This window comes from Acanthochromis polyacanthus, chromosome 6 (assembly GCF_021347895.1).
Source record: "Acanthochromis polyacanthus isolate Apoly-LR-REF ecotype Palm Island chromosome 6, KAUST_Apoly_ChrSc, whole genome shotgun sequence".
Lineage (NCBI taxonomy): Eukaryota > Metazoa > Chordata > Actinopteri > Pomacentridae > Acanthochromis > Acanthochromis polyacanthus.
In genome coordinates, this window is record NC_067118.1 from 14,856,011 (window position 1) to 14,878,012 (window position 22,002).

The 22,002-nt window shown below is 40.6% G+C and overlaps 1 protein-coding gene across 1 annotated transcript in view; it reads left to right on the plus strand.

Annotated features, from left to right (window-relative positions):
- plch2a (phospholipase C, eta 2a) overlaps positions 1–22,002 on the plus strand; it is a 204,280-nt gene that overhangs the window by 113,883 nt on the left and 68,395 nt on the right. The window contains exon 2 of the mRNA XM_051949439.1: positions 21,397–21,543. Coding sequence (XP_051805399.1) covers positions 21,397–21,543 — 147 coding nt within the window. The remainder of the gene's footprint in view (positions 1–21,396; positions 21,544–22,002) is intronic.

The following is a 22,002-nucleotide window of genomic DNA, read 5'->3' on the forward strand; positions in this document are numbered from 1 at the left end:
GATTTAAATTTTACAAATATAGGATTTGTGTGGTCTCTGTATCCGCTTCCGTTAACGACTCGAATGGCACGTTTCTGTAAAAGGAAGATTATATATTATATATTAAAAGGATTATATATTCGTATATTTAGTGTTTTATTAGATCTGTGAGAGTTATATGTTGTCTCTCAGAATTTTATTGTTTCTATTTTCCCAAGTGTGTCCTCCATTGTTTTGTTTTGTTTTTTTGTACTGTTTCAGGGTTGCCCGAGAATTTACATCAACTGCATCTCAGCAAACTATAATTCTACAATTTCATTTAGCAGACGCTTTTATCCAAAGCGACGTACATCTGAGAGTAGATACACAACACAAGAAAAAATCTAGTCAGGAGACAACAATCTGGGCAGGAGCCATAAAACAAGTTCAAGTGTAATAATAGGAGTGTGGTGCCTATAGACAGTGCAGATGGAATAGAATTATTTTTTATTTATTTATTTATTTTTATTTTTATCTTTTCTCTTAAAGACTGTGAGGGATTCTGCAGATCGAACAGAATTTGGTAACTCGTTCCACCACTGGGGAACCACAGGGGAGAAGAGTCTAGCAATCAAACAGCCCTGTTGTGGCGATTGTATAAGGAGGCTTTTGTTGGCTGAGTGTAGTCAGCAGGAGGGAGTATAGAACTGAATGAGAGAGTTCAGGTAAGTGGGAGCTGTTTTCATTGTAGTTTTGAAGGGAAGGGTCAGGATTTTGAATTTTATGCGGGCAGTAACTAGAAGCCAGTTAAACGATCTGAACAGCGGGGTGACATGAGGTATTTTTGGATGGTTGAAAACCAGATATGTTGCTGCATTTTGGATCATCTGCAGAGGTTTGACCGTACATGAGGAGAGGCCTGCCAGTAAAGAATTTTAGTAGTTGATGCGTAAATATTACGAGAGCCTGTACCAGAAGTCGTGCTGCATGTTCAGACTGGAAGGGTCAGATCTTTTTGATGTGGTACAGGGCGAATCGACACGACTGAGTAACAAAGGCAGCATGAGCCTCTGTTGCACTGAACTATAACAAATATAATCATATCAACAGACAGCAAATCACCTACACCAGAGACTTTGCACTACAGTTCACAGTCCCCCTACTACCATTGTGCCATTACCACCGGCACGATTGTTGAAGAAATCCTACGGGCCACTTTTCTAAAAAAAAGAGGATTTAAAAAGAAGATGACTAGGAGAGGGAAGAAGAATAAAAAGGGTGGAATTAGAGCCAGACTGAACAGAGAGAAATGTAAAGACTGAGCGCTCCCTTCGTCATGCTGGCCCGTATGCACTCGTTGCTCAGTAAAACTGATGAGCTGCAAGTCAGTGTTAACCAAATGCATGAATATAGAACTGTATCAATTCTTGCATCTGCAGAACCATGGTTAAATAAGGATGGTGATGACTTGCTGCACACTCATAGCTTTGCCCTACTTTAAGACACTGAGTGCACTGGAAACCAACGTAGTAGTGGCGTATGTCTCTGTGTAAACACATGTTAGTGCTAAAGAGTCATCGAAGAGCTGTGCAACGCTGAGATCGACCTGCTGGTTGTCTCTCTCTGCTCCTTCTATCATCCCAGAGAATTCCGTTATCTCTTTTCCGTCCTGGTTTACACTGATTGAAAAGCAGATGCTACAGCAGGCACTGAGCACACAAAGAACACTGTAAATAGACTCAAACTCTTCTCCCCAGACTCTCCCAAATTCATCCTGGGAGACTTCAACCACTGATCAGCTGACAAGTCCCTGAAAGGATTTCAACAATGTTTCACCTGCACCACGTACCTAAGGTGGTGCGTACCACACCATCCTGCTGGCAACAACCTACAACCCAGTAATAAGGAGGACAGAGAGGGCTGTCAAGAGCATCAATCAGTGGACAAATGACAGCATTGCAACTCTGTAGGGATGCTTTGAATCCACAGACTGAAACAACCTCCAGGTATCCTCAAGCAACATCAACAAGCAAGTGGACACAGTGTCCCTGTACATCTCCTTTTGTGTAGACAATATCATTCTCGCTAAAAAGGTTGGTGGGTAGGCATCTACCCTAACAACAAACCCTGGACACTCAAGGACCTTAAAAAAATTCTCAACAAAAAAAAAAGAATATTCTACATTGGCAATGAATCTGAAAAAAGGAGATCAGCAGGGAGGTAAAACTCTAAGCAGAAGTATAAAAGCAAGGTGGAGGAAAAATTCACTCAAGGGAGTCTCCGCTTAGTTTGGCACAGGATTAAAAACATGACAGACAACATCAGTAGTCATGTCATGCGGTGCAGAGCAGAGCAGCTGGGAGATGTGTTTCAGATACTCTTTCAAAGACCTATGCACAGAGTTCCCCAACACTTCACAGTGGTCCCCATTCTAAAGAAGAACTCTGTTAAGGCTTTGAGCAACCGCAGGCCTGTGGCTCTTACCTCTCTTGTGGTGAAAGCTAAAGAGAGAGTCATATAGAAGCACATCATCATTGTGACTAACCTATCGATGGACCATCTCCAGTTCACATAGCAGGGGATTGATGATGCAAAATTATACATCATGGAGACTGTGTACAACCATCTGGAACAACCCAACACCACAGCCAGACTCCTATTGGCAGACATCTCCTCTGCATTCAGCTCTACAGTGACACATCCTGGTGTAGAAACTCTCCACATTGCCCCTCACCTCCCCAAACTGAAACCCCCTTGCTCATCCTGCTTGTGATTCCCTTCCTTGCATCAGGACACTGCATACTCCATACATCCAAGACAGGGCACTGAACTTATTTATGCTCAATCCTTGTGCACCTTAAATTATTTGTTTGCTAATTTAACTGCGCTATGTTCCTTAAATTGCTCTTAAGAGGTAAATGATGCTTTTTCATATATTATATTGTTTTGCATTGTATTTTCATTCTTAGCACAGAGGGACTGTCTCAAAATCAAGTCATGGCTAGATAGTAGGTTTCTAGGAAGGTACTGCACATATTCAGACTCAAATTTTGTGGAGACTAGATTAGTGATATATAAGATGATTGAAAAACAATTCCTATTTACTGATGGGCCATTCTGTGTCAACTCAGCGAAGGTGGCTGCTTGACTGTCTCAGAATCTCTTGAAACTTTGTAGGAATGATCTTTGGCATCTAAAAGTGACATCTGTCCATTTTTTTAAAAGCTTAAATTCCAACATTTTCACAATTTTTCACCCAAAGGAAATACTCAAACCATTTGCGAGTTACAAATTGAAAGCGATGCCACTTTCAGATGTCCATATCTCTTGAAGTATGTGTCCTACAGTCTTCAGAGTTTTGGTAGATGTTCAGAAGTTTGAATGAAGTTTTTCTGAAAATCCACTTATTTTCAGTTTTTGAAGAAATCCTGAAACTGAGAGGTCTTTAGCACAAAACTGAAGTTTATTTGAACCATTTACTGCATTCTCTCCATTCACCAGAAATGTCTGAACATCTCCTGAAAATGCAGACACACTTGAACACCACATGATAAATATATATATATATATATATATATATATATATATATATATATACACACGTGGACAAAATTGTTGGTACCCCTCAGTTAAAGAAGGAAAAACCCACAATTCTCACTGAAATCACTTGAAACTCACAAAAGTAACAATAAATAAAAATTTATTGAAAATTAAATAATCAAAAACAGCCATTACTTTTGAATTGTTGATTAACATAATTATTTAAAAAAACAAACTAATGAAACAGGCCTGGACAAAAATGATGGTACCTCTATAAAAGATTGAAAACTATTTGACCAGAGTGACATGATTAACTCAGGTGTGTCATTTAATTGACATCACAGGTGTTTCCAAACTCATAATCAGTCAGTCTGCCTATTTAAAGGGAGACAAGTAGTCACCCTGCTGTTTGGTGAAAAGGTGTGTACCACACTGAACATGGACAACAGAAAGCGAAGGAGAGAATTGTCCCAGGACATCCGAAAAAAAATTATAGACAAACATCTTAAAGGTAAAGGCTATAAGACCATCTCTAAACAGCTTGAAGTTCCTGTGACAACAGTGGCTCATATTATTCAGAAGTTCAAGACCCACGGGACAGTAGCCAACCTCCCTGGACGTGGCCGCAAGAGGAAAATTGATGACAAATTGAAGAGACGGATCATTCGAATTGTATCCAAAGAGCCCAGAGCAACCTCCAAAGAAATTAAAGGTGAACTCCAAGGCCAAGGTACATCAGTGTCAGATCGCACCATTCGTCGTTGTTTGAGCCAAAGTGGACTTCATGGGAGACGACCAAGGAGGACACCACTGCTGAAAAAAACTCATAAAAAAGCCAGACTGGAATTTGCAAAAGTGCATGTTGACAAGCCACAAAGCTTCTGGGAGAATGTCCTTTGGACAGATGAGACCAAACTGGAGCTTTTTGGTAAGGCACATCAACTCTATGTTCATAGACTCAAAAACCAAGCATACGAAGAAAAGAACACTGTCCCTACGGTGAAACATGGAGGAGGCTCAGTAATGTTTTGGGGCTGCTTTGCTGCATCTGGCACAGGGTGTCTTGAAAGTGTGCAAGGTACGATGAAATCTGAAGACTATCAAGGCATTCTGGAGAGAAATGTGCTGCCTAGTGTCAGAAAGCTTGGTCTCAGTCGCAGGTCATGGGTCTTCCAACAGGACAACGATCCAAAACACACAGCCAAAAACACCCAAGAATGGCTGAGAGAAAAGCGTTGGACTATTCTAAAGTGGCCTTCTATGAGCCCAGATCTGAATCCCATTGAACATATGTGGAAGGAGCTGAAACATGCCATTTGGAGAAGACACCCATCAAACCTGAGACAACTGGAGCTGTTTGCTCATGAGGAGTGGGCCAAAATACCTGTTGTCAGCTGCAGAACGCTCATTGACAAATACAGAAATCGTTTAATTGCAGTGATTGCCTCAAAAGGTTGTGCAACAAAATATTAAGTTATGGGTACCATCATTTTTGTCCAGCCCTATTTCATTAGTTTGTTTTTTTAAATAATTATGTTAATCAACAATTCAAAAGTGATGGCTGTTTTTGATTATTTAATTTTCAATACATTTTTATTTATTGTTACTTTTGTGAGTTTCAAGTGATTTCAGTGAGAATTGTGGGTTTTTCCTTCTTTAACTGAGGGGTACCAACAATTTTGTCCACGTGTGTATATGATTTACTTTAAAATAGTCAGCGTATGCCTGCACAGACTTGTATTTATGTAAAAAAAGGACAAATAAATAATTTTAAATAATAATTTAAAATTGAGGAGTTTGAAAACTTTAAATCTGCTGTCTAGCATGTACTGTATTAGATTAGATTGTTTTTTTTAAGTTACATTGGTGTGAGCTGTTAAAGTGTCAAGCAGTTTCACAACATGGAATACCAACAGGAAAAATCCTAGCCTAGCTTAGCTAGACTGTATTCCCGTTATAAGGGATATACGGGAATACGGTCTAGCCCTCCTCCATTGACATATTTTGACAGGTTTTCAAGCTCCGAGCAGATCAGACCGAACCAATCAGAGCACCAGAGGCGGGAGTTAACGATGCGTCATCTTCAGGGCCGAGATTACCCATCTAACACCGGTGCACCTTCCGCATACAAACAAAATGGCGACCGCAACAGAGCGAGGTTTTTTTTTTCATATTTATTTATTACAAAGAATAACGACAGCAGTTACAGAGCGAGGTTTCTCTTGTGCGCTTTCCTCTGTTTTGCACGGGCTGAATTTGTCCTTAAAACCTCCACAAGAAGCATAACTGTTTGGACTACTTCTTCTTCTTCTTCTTCTCCTTTTAATTCCGGCAGGCTGTACAATAGAATGTGTAATGCTGCCCTCCACTGTTGAAAGGGAGAGCTTAGATTTTCCTCAGGACCCCTGTACAGCGAAGGAAGCTGTTAAAACTACAAAACATCATGGCGGAAAGGCAATTGTTAGGTCGCTTAGTGATTGCGTCACACATGTGTTACGCTGATTGGCTCTCTCCAATTCAAGCTGTGATCGGTAGTCCCGCCTCTGGGCTAGATTTGGTTCAATGGAGCAGTTCCAGACTGACTTTATGTGTATTTGTAATACACAATATAAAGGCTGTCTGGTCCCCAGGCAAGAAAAATCCCACATGCTATACTTGAAATTGTCAATAGGAGGACATAGCAGTAAAACATTTGCTCTGATAAAAACAGATCAAGTATACTGTGTTTGATTCCAGTATTTCTAAAAATGTGACAAATGTTTTCCTTAAATTTTGGCTTTGGGCCATCAACCCTCATTTTTTATTCCATTTTTATTTTTGAAAACAAAACAAAACAGTATATCCCATTAATCTTTGTCACGGGAGTGCTGGTGGTGTCCAAGAAGCTGCAATTTCCAAATGCAAACAAATTTATTGGCTCTTTGGTAAAATGACCAGATGCTAGTAGCTACTGAAATATATCCAATTATCATAGAATTAGGACAGACATCTGTACCAATATTGCAGTTCTGTACTGAATAAATGTCTGTGTGAGTAATTGCATAGTAGTCTAATAAAAGATTGTGAAGCCGAGGTGTGAGTCTGCGGTTAATATTTATTTGAAACTAAAACCAAGTGACATGTTTTAACAGAGAATCAACAAAGTTGTCGTATACTAGTGTTCAAAAACTTGAATGTCTGCTTAGTGCCAAAGTTCATACTTCCATATATTCCAACGTGTACCTGAATGCGACACAGGTATGTGCACGTGCGTGACCTTCCTGCATAATGCGCTCCAGTAAAATATTCGCTTCCTACTTGACCTGTGTCCGATTTTTGGATATTTATGAGCTAAATCGTGACTCCACTGTTCTATTCGTATTTTTCATGCCTTCATGTCGTTCGAGTAAACAGGAAATTGAGCCCCGAAGCGGACATTCTATCTTTCAACGTTTTTAATGAGACTCCAGAGAGCTGCGTTGTTATGCCACAGAGTTTCCACGACTCGGCTTATCTTTGGTACCTCAAGGACAACTCGTCGAAAAATCATATTTATGCCACTTGGTCCAAGGTGCGCAAACGAGTAAACTATAAACCCAATTTAGTGTTTGACGGCGTTCTAACAGGTGTGCCTGGCAGAAATGTCCACAGAGCCCAGCTCCGAGGCCACGGTGAGTGAAGCTCCCTGAACTCCTCTCCTCACTGCTGCTGCCAACACTCTGTATCCCTAAATCCATGAAGAATTCTGTCAGTTTCATGCCTACCTGCGCGTCGGTTTTGGGTAGCAAAATGGTTCTTCCAATGATTTGGAAATGTTCTCAAACAGCGTTTTATTCGATATACAAGTCAGATGTTTGTGCCTCACGACGCTCTCCTGTAATGGAGGACTTGGAGCTAACAAGCTGTTAAATTTGATGAATGTTTGAGAGGAAATACTAATTGACCAGAGCATCCTGATGGTTTAGTTATTGCCTTCAGTTAATGGTACTCAGCGGCGGTGACAAGCAAAGCAAACTGGAGTAATATGTACTTCAGGGCAAAGGCTGAGTCTCCTGTTTGGTCTGGCCTGCTCACACAGGCCCACTCGGCTCCATAGTGTGGATTACACCACATCAGGCACTCTGTTTAATTATAGATAACACGGTGAAGAGGCAAAGCAGGATTTTGCAGTTTTACTGGGACAACGTTCTGAATAGGAAGTGCTTTAAGCTTTAGCATCAGGCTGATCACAGTTGTGTTTGTAGTGATCTGAGAAGAAGTAGAAGAGGACTTTAAATGAATGCTGTTGTTTCATAATCAGTTAAATTTAAATCAACATTTTTGCTGTCAGTGAAGTGATTTCCTGCCATACCTGATTCAGTAAATATAATGTGAACATGTAAAAAAGTAAATAGGTGGTTTCTTCTGTCCCTGTCCATCTTAGTGTTACCAATTTTCAAAAAAAAAAACAACTCACAAAAGTTGAGTTAGTGCTGCAGTTTCACGGTTTCACTCCAGCTGGTAAGAAGCTGTCTCATATCCTGGCCAGACTGTGGAATCATTTCACAGAAATGACACAGTTTCTGTCGAGCAGAAAATTGTGACTGTGCATGTGTACGGTGCTCTCACCTTTATCTGTGGGCTTCTCAGTGACCTCTGCCTTTCCTTTTGACTTCATAAAACACACACAGACAAGCTGTTTATTTATCTAGACATATCCAGCCTTTCACATGTGGATTAGCAGAGTTAAATCTTCATGTGTAAAAGGTGTCCTGCTGAAGATAAGTTGCACTTGTCTCTGTTTGGAGAATAATTTTGTTTAAAGCTGCATTGTATGCAGTTAGTTGAGATGTTGGACCCAGACAGATATGCACACTAAAAGGTTACAAGATTTCACAAAGAAGAAATAAGGCAATATTTTGTGTTTGTGTCATACCAACAACACCAATAAAAACAGCACACAACATTGTATTGCGTGGATGTAATCTGATTTTGTAATATGAGAAAAGTTAAAGCAAAATATAACAACTGTAATTATCAGGAGGATGTGTAAGGTAGAAATACACAATTTCCGCCCAGACAAGAGCAGCTGCTTTTTTTCCCTTTGGTGTGTCTGGTGCTGTAGGACCAGGGAGCAGTGTTGCTAATATGAGCCTGGTATGTTATTCCCCAAATGTTCAGCCTACTAGTTCATCTTTTCACAAAATTGTCTTTGCAGCGTTCATAAAGAAACTGCATAAAGTGTTCAAAAGAAAAGGGCCCTAAATTGGCAACTGCTTACATTATCTTTTAGTATTTCCATTCATGTAATCACTTAGACAACTGATTATTAGTTAATAAAATTAGAGAGAATTTGCATAGCTATTACTTGCTATTTGCAGCGTACTCTTTTCTGCTTTGCAAACTGACATGCAATCTTAGTTGATAATGTATTAGTTTGTGCTAATGTGCAGCGATCAGTTCATTGTAATTTTGAAGTTTTCTTACTTCTGTAGCACCACCTAGAAATAGTCCTTTCAGTATGGTTTTCTACAGTGGACTGTTTTTTGCAGTCAATTCTGCTCAAGGCTTTTCATTCTCCATCGTTGTCAGATTTTTGTCAGCTTTGTAAATGAAACTGTTTCATATTCGGTACCAGGCACCTGCTTGTTAAGCAGACTGAGTGGTCAGGGATGCAGGTCCACAGCTCTGACACCGTTTGACACCATGCACGGTGCTCTGAATGCTGCATCCACAGTCAGGAGTCTGAGCCTGAAACTTGACCTATTTCTGCCCACAGTTCTTTTTGTTTGTAAGGTTGTGGTGTGATGGAGTTGTAGCTAGAAGAAGAAAAAAATGAAAATATGAAAGGTTAAATGTAACTGACATATTACAATGGTATTTAAGCACACCTTCAACAGCTGTATTTGGTCAAGTATGCGTGTTGAAAGGATTTCCATGCACAGTGAAAGTTTAATGTGTAGTTTTCAGGTTGCACTGATGAGAAAGCAGAGCATCCATCAGGTAGGCAAACAGAATGAGTACAGGCTGATTGATAAAAGGATTGCAGAGCTTGGCTTGGACTGTGTGACGTCGGCAGACAGGTGTAGGGACATCAGACCTCACTCTGATTTTCAGACAAAACGACATCTGATATCAATTGGACTCTTGAACTGTCGCTGGAGCAATGAAGGAGCTTTGTCTTTATTAGGGCTCTGTTATGTCCCACTGTCCATCCTCTCTCTTTTTCTGTCAGTCATTGCGTCTCACTCCACACATTTAGTAAATCTCCTAGACGAGGATTAGTGCTTCCTAGGGATTTAGGATTTCTGCCCACCTAACACATGTTGCACAGTTATCGCTGTGTGTTGGGCTTTCATGTCTTTTCTGCTTGCCATTGCTGCTGTTGCAGTCTCTCTTTCATAAGGTGCCAACCGTTTTCAGCGCTGAATGAATTCTAGCTGGGGGAAAAAATAAGGAAATGGAGGCACAGCATGAAGACAAATTATAGCTTGGAAAACACAAGGATGCATCCTTTTTGTTTTTTGAGATGGAGGAACATTGAAGAGATGGCGGTGCAATAAGCAGGTTTGCTGGAATAGTGACATTAGATTACTGACCAACAGTTGATACCATTTTGAGAGGATTTTTTCTGTGGGCTTTTCTCCTCAGGTTCTGCTTAGAACCTAAGAACGAGACTACTTGTGTGCTATTCATGATACCATTTTTGAATTTTATTTTTAAGAGGTGGAATAACAGGATTGCACAAAAATAATATTTAACATACTCAAGTCTATGTTCATTCTCAAATGAACTTTCTGTGGAACCCTTTCAGCTTTTTGACAGCATCAGTAACAATCTCAGTTTTCTGAAATGAGTGCGTCCACAAAGAACAGTTTTTTCCCCACTTGCCCAGTGTCTTCAGCATTCATGCGCTCTGCTGCCACAGCACCCACCAGGGACAATCCTGGACCTCCAGCTAAAGGTGCTTTTTCTCCAAATGAGGACAAAGACAAACAGAAGGAGGTGACTTTGAGTAAGAGCCAGCAGCAAGCCTCTCTGTCTTTTGTTGTGGAGGAGTTCTTCTGGATAGGCAGCAGCATTGTGGCATTCTCCAAGTGGAGGCTTGGATACATGGGTAAGCTTAGTTAAATACACTGTGTAGAGTTTGGGAGTCTCAGTACAAAGCAACTAGAATTTTTTTTAGGTTCTTGAGGATGTTTCACCCCTCATCCAAGAGGCTTCTTCAGTTCAAACAAGCAGATGCCAATCTCAGCCATTGCAGTTGTTTTCCCTCTGCACCCTCTCTGTTTCCCTTTGCTCATATAGTTTTGCCATCACTGTCACTTCAACTTGGGCTGCCTAGAAGACATTAACGTGTTCTACTGCTACCTCAGAAATTTTCTTCAAGTTTAAGCTAAACAGGTTTTTATTGTTGTAAGTAGAGTAGTGAAAGTATTTTTTTAAAAAGATAAATTGTCTAAATCTAAGGGTTATTACCACTAGATAGTATACTACTCTAGACAGGAACTAGATCATCCTGTCATCTTGCTCCATGCTCAGGTTTGCTTGATGTGTTGTTAAATTTTGGGAAGTGTATGGTTCTAACCCTCTGTACCTTCCAGCTGTTCTTCACACCGCTCTCTGTGGGATGTATTCTCTCAAAGGGCAAACTCCACCTAAATGTGGCCATCACCAAACTGTAGAGACATAAAAATACCACTGCTTGTTTTATTCTGACAAAGCTGTTAAACTTACCATCACAGGTCACATTCAGCAGTTAGAGGTTTATTGTCTTACTCAGGGGCTTGTTGTTAATTTCCCTATTTCATACTTAAGTGGCTCTGTGTGTTACAATAGAGCTACTGCTTTACCAGTGTTATGCATGCTGCTTTGTTGTCAGCATATTGCCTACCTGCACCATGAAATCACTGGTGTGTGCAACATATGGCCTCAGGCAATCCCCCTGGGCTTAATCTGGTGCCCTGACAGAGGAGAGTAGCTTACTCCAGCTCCTAGGCCCACATTGTAACTGAGCAGCAGGTCAGCAGCTGCCCAGGTCATCTGCCACATCAGTGAGGTGTCCCCTGCATATCTTACTGGACCTTAGTCTCTGCTGTCTACATTTGCCATCACCTGTCGTCTGCCTCCTGACTTAACCTCTTTAACAAATTACTGCAGCTGTGGCCTTCAGCAGAACTGCTAATACTCATTAACTACTGGAGTGTGGATGTAGGTCATCCTGTTACACAGCAGCCATGTCTTTCAAAGGAGAGACCTAGAATAACTACTGTTTGCCGAATGTAGTTAGTATTATGGGATCACACCTGCATTTCTCATTAAACATAATTGAATAAATGGTCTGTATTTATATTAGGCTTGGGCGGTATCCAAATTTTGATACCGTCAAACTTCCTTCACATTTTACCAGGGTATACGGTATTACCGTGACTATTACTGTTACTGGCTTGTGCCTTCATGTTGGGAAACTGAATACTCGCGCCAGTGAGTGGGTGGTTGATTCGGACATGCGTCCTTAGGTTAGAGGTGCCCCCCGCCTCCGCGCTGTCACGTGACAACGTCATGTTCATAAACTTTATGGAAAGTCTCCAAAAGTAGGCTAAAACATAACTGTTTAAGTAAAACTGAAAATTCAACCACACATAAGTGCTACTGGACATAGAATCAATTTTAGGAATTAAATGACTTTCATTTAATATTTAATCCTTATGTTAACCTTTCCTGCTCAGCTCCCGACCGTGGTCAGGAAGCCCAGGGGAGGACAGTTCTCCAGGGCCGAAGTTACTGTTGTTACTTCGGGGTTAACCCTCTTCACTTCCTCAGCAGTCGTAGAAGACAAAGACACAGGAGCCCGGCCTTTTTGAAGAATACTGCAGCCTTAATTGTAAATTAACAGCGGCTGAACCATACAGTCGCGCTAACCCAGCAGCTACACACCTCTTCTCTCTTCCTCCCCGAACCGACTGTCTTCCTCGCTTGCGCTGCATTCAGGGTTGTTCGGACATCTCGCTCTCCCCCTCTCACACACACACACATACACACACATGCTGCTCTCTCTCCCTCTCTCATAACGGAGCCACACACTCTCATAACACTTATCTCCTGTATAAGAGCATTGCATTTTTTCATGACGGTATTGGAACTGATACCGCTGCTATTTTTAAACACCGGCAGTATACGGTATTACCTTAATATCCAAACCTAATTTACTATACCTGCAAGGCTTTACAAGATACGTCACATTCACCCATTCACACACTGATGGCGGAAGCTGCCATGCAAGGCACTAACCACGACCCATCAGGAGGAATTAGGGGTTAGGTGTCTTGCTCAGGGACACTTCGACATGAGCACAACGGGCCTAAGATCGAACCGGCAACCTTCCGGTTGCAAGACAGCCACTCTACCCACTGAGCCATGCCGCATGCCAAATATGGTATTTGAATGCAGGCCTGGTATATTGAGATTTGTTAATGCAACCAAACTTGATGTTTTCATTTCACTTTTATTTGTGGTTTGCATCTGATACACTTGAATGAAGCCCTTAAAAAGTTTTTTCATTGCTACTACTTTTTCACTCTGACTTAACCTTACACATTTTTTTTTCCATTCTTGTAACATTAATCATACTATACTAATATTGTTCTGCAGAGAGCCAGACTTTTCAAAAATAAAGTCGCTGAATGTAATATTGTGGGTTTTTTTCATGTCTGGTTGACTTAAAACAGTTTTTTTTTTAACCCCGGACTATTGATTTGTGATCAGCTGAATCTATTGTTTCTTTCTAAGGTAAATCTGACATGATGAACAACAAATGAAATTACTGTGACTAAACTGGCCTGACCTTAAAGGAGATCATACATCAAAGAAAATAATTAACCACACCTGACATGTATGTCAGCGGGGTTACTGCATTCGCTTCGGTATCTAGTTGGCTGGGTAAGTATGTATGTATGTGTGTGTGTATGTCCATTCAGATATCTCTGCCAGTGCTGAAGTCGGGATAATCAAACTTGGCACTGAAGATCGGTCTAAGGTCCCCTGCTCAGTTGTGGACTTAGAGGTCAGCAGATCAAGGTCAAGGTCACAGGGGTCACTTAGCACATTTCTTGCATATTGCATCATTTGTATAGGAAGGGATATACGTAGGATGATCAAAATTGATACAGGGTGTCCTGCATGGGCGTGGTTCTGCCCTCTACTGAGGGCTCGTCCAGTTGTTTTCTTCAAACTATAAGTTAACGAGCAATTCAGTAAGGTAATTTATAACACAGTATTCCACATTAAATGCTCGGGTTGATTTGGATTTTAAATTTAAAACACTTTTACTTTAATGTGTTCTGGCCGACTTGCAAATGGAAATTAGTTACTAGCTGAATCTGGTACAAAAAATCTCTTCTCACTATGTGCGATTGATGTTATATATGATTAGTAATACATATTATATATTAAACTTAACTAATTCAAAGCCTGTCAGTGATGCCATTAAATTTTTACAATCAGCATTTACTGTTTGGTAAAAAGAAGCAGGCTTTGTTTATTGTCACTCTTAGTGAGACTCTCATTAATCAAGCTTGCAGATAGGATCTGAGCTTGTTTTTATCCATTTGAACATTGGGAACATCTCCACAATGGGTATCTTCTTCACATTCACACACACTTCAAATCTGATGTTGTAACTATGGCAACAAGCCCAGACCCCCACCAGTAAAGTCTACAGCCTTTCTGTGTGTCTTGTGCTCCACTTTTGTCTCTCTCCATCTCTACAAACTGTTGTTTGCGTGCTGTTGTTGTGTCTTAATTTTCTCAAGAATTGTAACCCCATCTCTGTTTTTTGAAGTCAAATTACCTTATCAGTTTATCTTTGTTTCTGTCTACATGATTTTTTTTCTACCTCTGATTTTCATCATATCACCTGTCATAGTCATTTCCTGCTATGTAATATGTTTGTTGCCTTTTCTCAAGTCTACCAAAAGTTGATTTCCTTAAATCACTTGTTAGGATTTTTCTTAATGAAGTTGTTTTTGGCACTGACCCAAAGCTGAGTTTTTGAATATTTTCAGCAGCACACCGACGTTGTAGATCCCAACTGTGGTAATGGATAGTAGCTTACCAGCACTGAGGTGACGAAACAGCAGAACACAGCAAAGAACGAATCAGAGTGTGTTTGACCTTAAATTAGCTCATACCAATTCATTAAAATATGCTTGGATCAGCCCTGGTAATGAGCTATGGTTTCCGCTCAGGAGATCATTAGAATTTGCTCAGATTTGTGAATTTGTAACAGGATAGCAGTTTCTTTTGCTATTGGTTTTGCCATCAATTCATAGAAATGCTGTCAGTTTCTGTTAATAATAATAATGGATTAGATTTATATAGCGCTTTTCTAGGCATTAAAAGCGCTTCACAATGGATCCATTATTCATTCACTCACACATTCTCACTCTGGTGGTGGTAAACTACGTTTGTAGCCACGGAAGCGTGGCTGCCAATCCGCGCCTACGGCCCCTCCGACCACCAGCAACATTCACACGCATTCATACACCAGTGTGAGAGCAGCACTGTAGGCAAGGTGGGTGAAGTGTCTTGCCCAAGGACACAACAGCGGGAATCGAACTGCCGACCCTTCAATCATTGGACGACCCACTCTACCACCTGAGCCACAGCCACCCCTAATTAATTACACCATGTTGTTTTTTTTTAACGCTTAAGTTACCTTTATTTCCTGATTAAAAAACAGCGTTTAAAGACAACATGGAAGTGTTTCCTTTGACAAGCACTTAAAGGATTTTGGCAAAATTTTTCAGCAGTACCAAACAGCTGTTATGATGCAAGGCTATGGCTGCCTATAGTGTCCATGCCCTCCATTTTAGCGGATGCACCTGTAAACCCTTATCTCCTCAATATGTCATTCTGTTTTTAAATGTCAGAAAGCTACTCGGTGATTAATTAATGAAAACTTGGAGTGTAACACGTCGTCTAGTTCAAGCTACTTTTTTGTGCTGATGCCAATTAGTTTAAAAAAAATTCCTTCAACCCAATTTTTGACACTGGGATTTCAGAAACTTTGAGATTGGGACAGGGGACAGTATTCCCCAATTTTCAATAGTGCCTTGTTTAATGCGTACAGGAAGAAGTGCTTTGTCTTTGAAGGAGAGCTTACTGTGACTAGGAAGATCAGAGCAGGTGCTGTGTCATCCCTGGAGCGGTGGATTAGCACACGTTATAGGTCAACACTTTGCACATTTGTTGTCCAATTTTCTTTTGTTTTAGTTATTAACAAATGGGAAATTTACTCACATCAGACTTGCCATGCTTTGTGTTTCTGTTCTACGAATCTGCTTTGATCTTTCCAAATGCATTTGCTGACTTCATACTTACTGCTGCAGTAAATCTCAGGACCAGCACTTTTGATCCACGGCAAAGTTAAAACGGCTCCCTCTTGTGAGCTTTTAGTTGGGTCTTGCAAGATCCAAATATAAATCTTAATGACACTGCTCATTTTTATTGGCCCTCCTGAAGCCAGAATCTGTGACTGTTCTGCTCCCATTATACCCATCAACTGACCAGCCATTATGAGAAGTTTCACACTGAACATAAACACCAAACCACCACTAGCTTTGTCCTGTGACAATTCACTGAAGACTATTCAAACAAGATGGCTGTGTCTGACTGTGACTTTGTGTATCTTTAAAGTTGAAACTGTACAATTGACTCTAAAGGTTCACTTAAGTTGATTTAAATATATTGCTCTTATCCTAATAATTTAATGGATATTTTTCTTTATTCTATTTTATACTTCAGACTGAACAACTCTGAACAGTTGATAGTTTGCAACATTGTAATGCTGTTATATACTGAAAAATTCTGGCAAATTAGACACCTTAAATGTTTCTGAAATTTGAACAAAAATGTTAATCCTTGCATTCCTTTTGGTTTCACTGACCAACTGTTTCAAACTTTGACATCACAACTGAGATGCATACTGAACTTTGAATTTTGCTTGCTGTTGCAGCCCAATTGCAAAGTGCTTATCAGTTCAGGATAGAGGAGATTAAATTATGTTTAACATGACTATAATGGCCTAATTGTAAATAAAAATAAAGTGCAAGTAATTTTATGAGCAAAGTCAGAACAGTCATGGAGGTTCTTACTTGTTGTTCAATGTTTCATGTAATTTTCTTTGCAAAGGCGACAATGGATTTGGAGGATCTGGAACTCGTTATCAATAGTCAGTTTTCTGTACCTTTTGATTGTTCTATAGACAAAACAGAGGGGGGGTGTACCAGCTTCTATGACCTCTGCTGTAACTGTGAACGAAGTCCCAAGCCACTGGACTGATGGTTAATTGATTACAACAGCCTTTATTATCCAGGCTCAGTCAGTCTTCCATAGGCTGTGACTACCCTTTCCAGCGGGCAGAAATGGGTCAAATGCATTTCTTCCACCACTTACACCTGAGTGGTTGCTGGTCTGGGCTTTTTGTTCTGCATGTAAAATTTCTCTCGGTTATCATTCTGGCATTGTCATGTAACATACAGCAGTAGAGATTTTTTAAAAGCATATTGGTTGCTAATTTCATTGGTTAATAGTAGCAGTGAACTGCAGCGTTTGACCACCAAAGTACAGTTTGGACTCCTACAGCTTCCCCTGACAGGCTTTACTCAGCCCTTGGGTTAAGCCCAAGAGCCGTGATACTTCTTAGTGAGTGCTCCTTTGTGAAGTACAGTAGGAGGATATTTCAAAGATTAGGTTAACTTCCCAGGGGGTTTCCCACGCACAGCCAGCTATATCACATGAGCAAACACATTCTCCTTTTAGCTGACTGGCAGGGGGAGTGTGAGCAGAGCGTGGCCTCCTTTGCTGCCCGCTGATCCGTGAGTTAATTGTGTTCAAGGCAACCACAAAGCAGAGTGTGTTCCATGTTGAAACAACTCTCTTTGGTTGCGGTTTGATTAGATTTACCCTCTTGTTACAGTGGTGAAAGCAAACATTCATGCATCATTACAGCAAAAAAGAGGCTCATAACTAGACTGGTGTTTGCTTCTCAACTTATTTCATTTAGACTAGAGGATTTAATATCATGGCCGTTTCCCTTTTAATGTCAGTAAATAGACATTAGCAACTGACAGTGGGGCTTTCCGGCTCTTGGGTGCTCTCTGGATGTATGTCTGCGGATGTAGATGTTGGATAGCAGATTGTGATGGCTATTAAAAAGTACATTCAGTTAATCTTTGACCAGACGCTTTGAAAGCGGAGTTCGAGCTTAACCATGAAACTGCTTGTAGACAAGTATTCCAAAATCCGTAACAGGAACTGGTCTCACAACTAGAGATTGATGAGGTACAACAACGATGCTACAGCAAGGAGAAGCCAGGATGGCAGGTCAGAGGGGAGGTACATCCATCCTCTGCACAATCAGAGATTAGGTACAAGAAAGATGTGAAGAAGAAAGGGCTTCCTGGGAAGTACCACATGCTGCAGAATTTACAGGGTGTTCTCCACCAAGAATCCAAAGTGTACATAGATCCAAACAGAGCCTGAAACGTACTGGAAGAGCATATGGACGAATGAAGAATCACATAACACTGGTCCTCAGTGGCTAGTGGACCTAAGAGCTGACCACAGCAATGTCCCATAACAGGAACCAATGACAATCACTATGGCAGACATCCAAGAAAGTGTTTCACACACAGGCGAGACAAATGTAGCAGGATAGTATCAAAGAGAGGAAAAAGGACAAGAACTGATAGGGTTGAACTATCAGAAGGCAACATTGCAGATGTTCAGGAAAGTTACTAATACCTTGGGATACCACAGGCAAATGGGAGCCTTTGCCAGATGAAGGGGCTGATATCAGGAAATTGCACCAGTGGCTAGAAAGACCTGGACTGAACGACCGCACAGAAGCACTTATCATGGCTGCACAAGAACAGAGACTCTGCACAAGATCCACAGAGGCAGTAATCTGCCACACCAGGCAAGACACACTATGCAGGCTGCATAGAGATGCTCCTGAGACAGTCCAGCACGTAGTAGTGGGATGTGTCCTGTGGGACTTCTAGGTCTATGCTGACAAGATGGTGGTGGCTAACCAACCAGACACTGTGTTTATAGACACAAAAATGAGAAGAACATATCCCTGTACAGAAGACTGGAGTCCTAGGAACATCGAAGATACTGCACAGAACCCTCAAACTCCCAGATCTCTGATAGAGCACGTGAGCTTGAAGAAAAAAAAAGACTACCCGATGAGGGGTGTGAGAAGGGTACTTTTTAAATTTATTTTTGGCATGTGTATATACAACTTAGTGTGTCACCTTCATGTCTAAATGCACCTCTTGGTCAAGTTTCCATAAAACTTGCACAAGTAATGTTCCTAGATATTACCTTCAAGCAGTTCTGAATTTGCATTTAAGCAACTTTACTGTGTTACTAAAGATTTAAAAACCCAGGTATAAATTATACTTAAAGCAAAATTAGAATAGCTGTGCCAACACAATAGTAAGGTCTCCATGTTATTCATTTTAAAACAGCAAGAGTGAAAAAGACTCAGTTGTCAAGTCTCTGCACTGGATTTCAAGCTGTTAGGACCAAAAAGCATCTGATTCTGTGTTATGATTCTTTCAGTTTAACTGATATAGTCCAGACTTACAGTTGACAAGCAGGTTTTAGTTCCAGAGCTAAAAACAAACTTGAGTAAAACCTGCCCAACCTTGACTAATTTTAAACTCAGGCTAAAAACTTGCTGTTTTAACTGAGGTAGACTGCACCTTGAGCACTTCTCCTTTCCTATTATGCACTTGCATTCTTTACATATGGAGAATTTGTTTATATGTGCATTTTTCATTAATATTAAGGACTCCTGTGGGTGGGTGTGTCAAAGTGTCCTTGTACAAGACACTGAACCCCAAGTTGCTCCCAAAGGCAGGCAGGCCCCTTGCGTGACAGCTCTGTTGTCATTGTTGTGTGAATGTGTGGATTATATGGTGAATGGGAAACATTGTAAAATGCTTTGAGTACCACTAAGATAGAGAGGTGCTGTATAAATGTAGATCATTTATCATTGGATGATTTAAGCTATTTGGCTTATTTCATAATATGCACTTTTGAAATTTGCTCTACAAATATCCTTGCCTTGCTCTGCAATTAAAACTTCCATGGAGTGTGTGTAGTCGTTTTGTAGTGATGCCTTTTGTACATGTTAGTCCAGACTGAGCTTCAGAAGGTGCTGCGATTAGCCTGTTATAGCTTGAACCTTTTGAGAGCTGCATACATGGCACATTTTAATTATCAAGTCTGGTGTTGGTATTGCAATTGCAATGTCTGCCCTAACTATTGTAAAGGCAGACACAACAGTTGCAGTGTTGTTGTGAAGTTGGACAATTTGCTGATATTGTTCTGAGCAGGAATTCAATAGCAGAGGTTAGGAGAACAGGACTGAACTACATTAACAATACCCTCGGGGTGGGCCTTTTGCAGCAAGACCACAGCCAGGACAAATCAATTCTCAATTAGAGCAATCCATCACTGCCGGTTTGCTGTGCTTACTTATACAGCAGACATTTTGGATGTTTGATGCATTCAGGTGAGATGGAAGCTCAAATCATCATCCACCACCTCCTGCTATTTTTATTGTATTTTCTACCACTTTAGCTTAGTACAGTAAACTTATTACAAATGTGTCGAATTTAAATGAGTGTACTGTGAGTGTACCCCTAATCCCTAGCCTTTCTTAGCTGGAATTTAGTATGAAAAGTCTTGAGCTTCATTGAATACAATGATCAGCAACTGAAAAAAGAAAATAATCAAAGCAGTGGTTGCAAATTGTTACTGCATGAAAACAGTATTTGTGTTTAAAAGTAACTGAGAGCAGCACAGTAGTGATGATGGCATGGTTTGCTCGTTGTACTGATGGAATTAGTGCTATATAAATTAGCATAATAGGTGAAATTATCATGTGAGCAATATTGTTGAGAAGTCATCGAAGTAATCATTCTTCATGCACACTGACAGTGTACAGTTTTAAAGCTGCGTAGAGAGTATTTTCAGATAAACTTGTCTTCCTTTTTTTTTTTTTGAACTACCTTAAAATACATGATGTGCAGCTTCACTCACACAGCAGGTATGCTGAATGTCATGTATGTACTCAATCTGCTAACCTAAAATGAGAGTGCATGCTGAGGTGGCCTAATTTCCTGCATGCTACGGGGAAATAGTTTGATAGGATGCAGCAGACACTTCCTGATTGACAATATGGCCACATTGGGTGTAACTGCAGCCTAGGGGCATGTGACTGCCCACTCTAGCCAGGCTCAGCTTGATTACCACAACATTAGCTTGCACTGGAGGAGCGGTCAAATTCTCCCCCAAACCGTGGCAAGGACACATATAGACCCATCTGTATTTTCAATATTATCATTCAGTAGTTTGGCAGTGGTCACTAATGCCAGACCTCTTTGTAATGTTTTATTCCTGGAAGGATTTCTGTTACATTCAGCTCACAGTGTGAATCCTCACATCTCAAAAGAGGTCCTGGTTGTATTGTTGTTCTGTCATACTTTACATTGTGAAGTAGAGATCTCGTTAAAGGGCGTTTTGTGGCAAAATTGCTTCTTACTGTCCTCTGTCCTGACTCTATTTTCCTCCCATGAGAAAAGCAAATCCCTGTTGGCAGTGACAGGCACATCTAGTGTGTTTTGCGATGCTAAGTGTTCATGCGATTGTATCAGTAAATAACCATGTTTTGCATGAGAGCCCAGATGGAATTTTGTGGAATTGCACAAATGTACACATACATCTCTTGAGTGAAAGCATGTAGCATATGCACATCTCTCTGTCACACACACTCTTTCAGTTGCAGTGCACACTCCCAACAGTTTCCCTTTTGATAACTTTCCAACCTTTGTTTTTCTGTCTGGCTTGTTTTCTTGCCTTCAGTGGAGAAATGCATGAGCTCCATGCAGATGGGGACCCAGATGGTGAAGCTCCGTGGAGGCTCCAAGGGACTGGTACGGTTCTTCTATTTGGACGAACACAAATCCTGCATCCGCTGGAGGCCCTCGCGCAAGAATGAAAAGGCTAAAAGTGAGTGTCTTCTTCCTAAAGTCATAAGAGAAAAGCATTAAAAATCTGTAGTGCTCTCGTAGTTTAATGTGGTATGGAAAGCCATTTCTGCCATATTTTATGTGAAAGACAGGACTCATTGAATGTGAACAGCCATGACCACATGTCATCCTTCCAAAAGGCTCTACCTAGTAGGTTTTTGACATTTCCATCTTTCAAAACAATGGTACAGCCACAGTTTATTGTAAATAATTAATGAGCAACTACACTTATTATGACAAGTGAATTGCATTTATTTGAACTTAACAAACTAGTATTTGTTACTATTATTTGTAAGCTTAAGACTCCAGTCCAACCAATTTTCCATTTCAGTTAGTCTTTATAAAGATATTGTTCAAATATTCCATCACTATGTCTGGAAATGCAAGGGACAAACAACTGGTTATTTCAGCATTAGTTCAAACTCTCAGTAGTGTTACC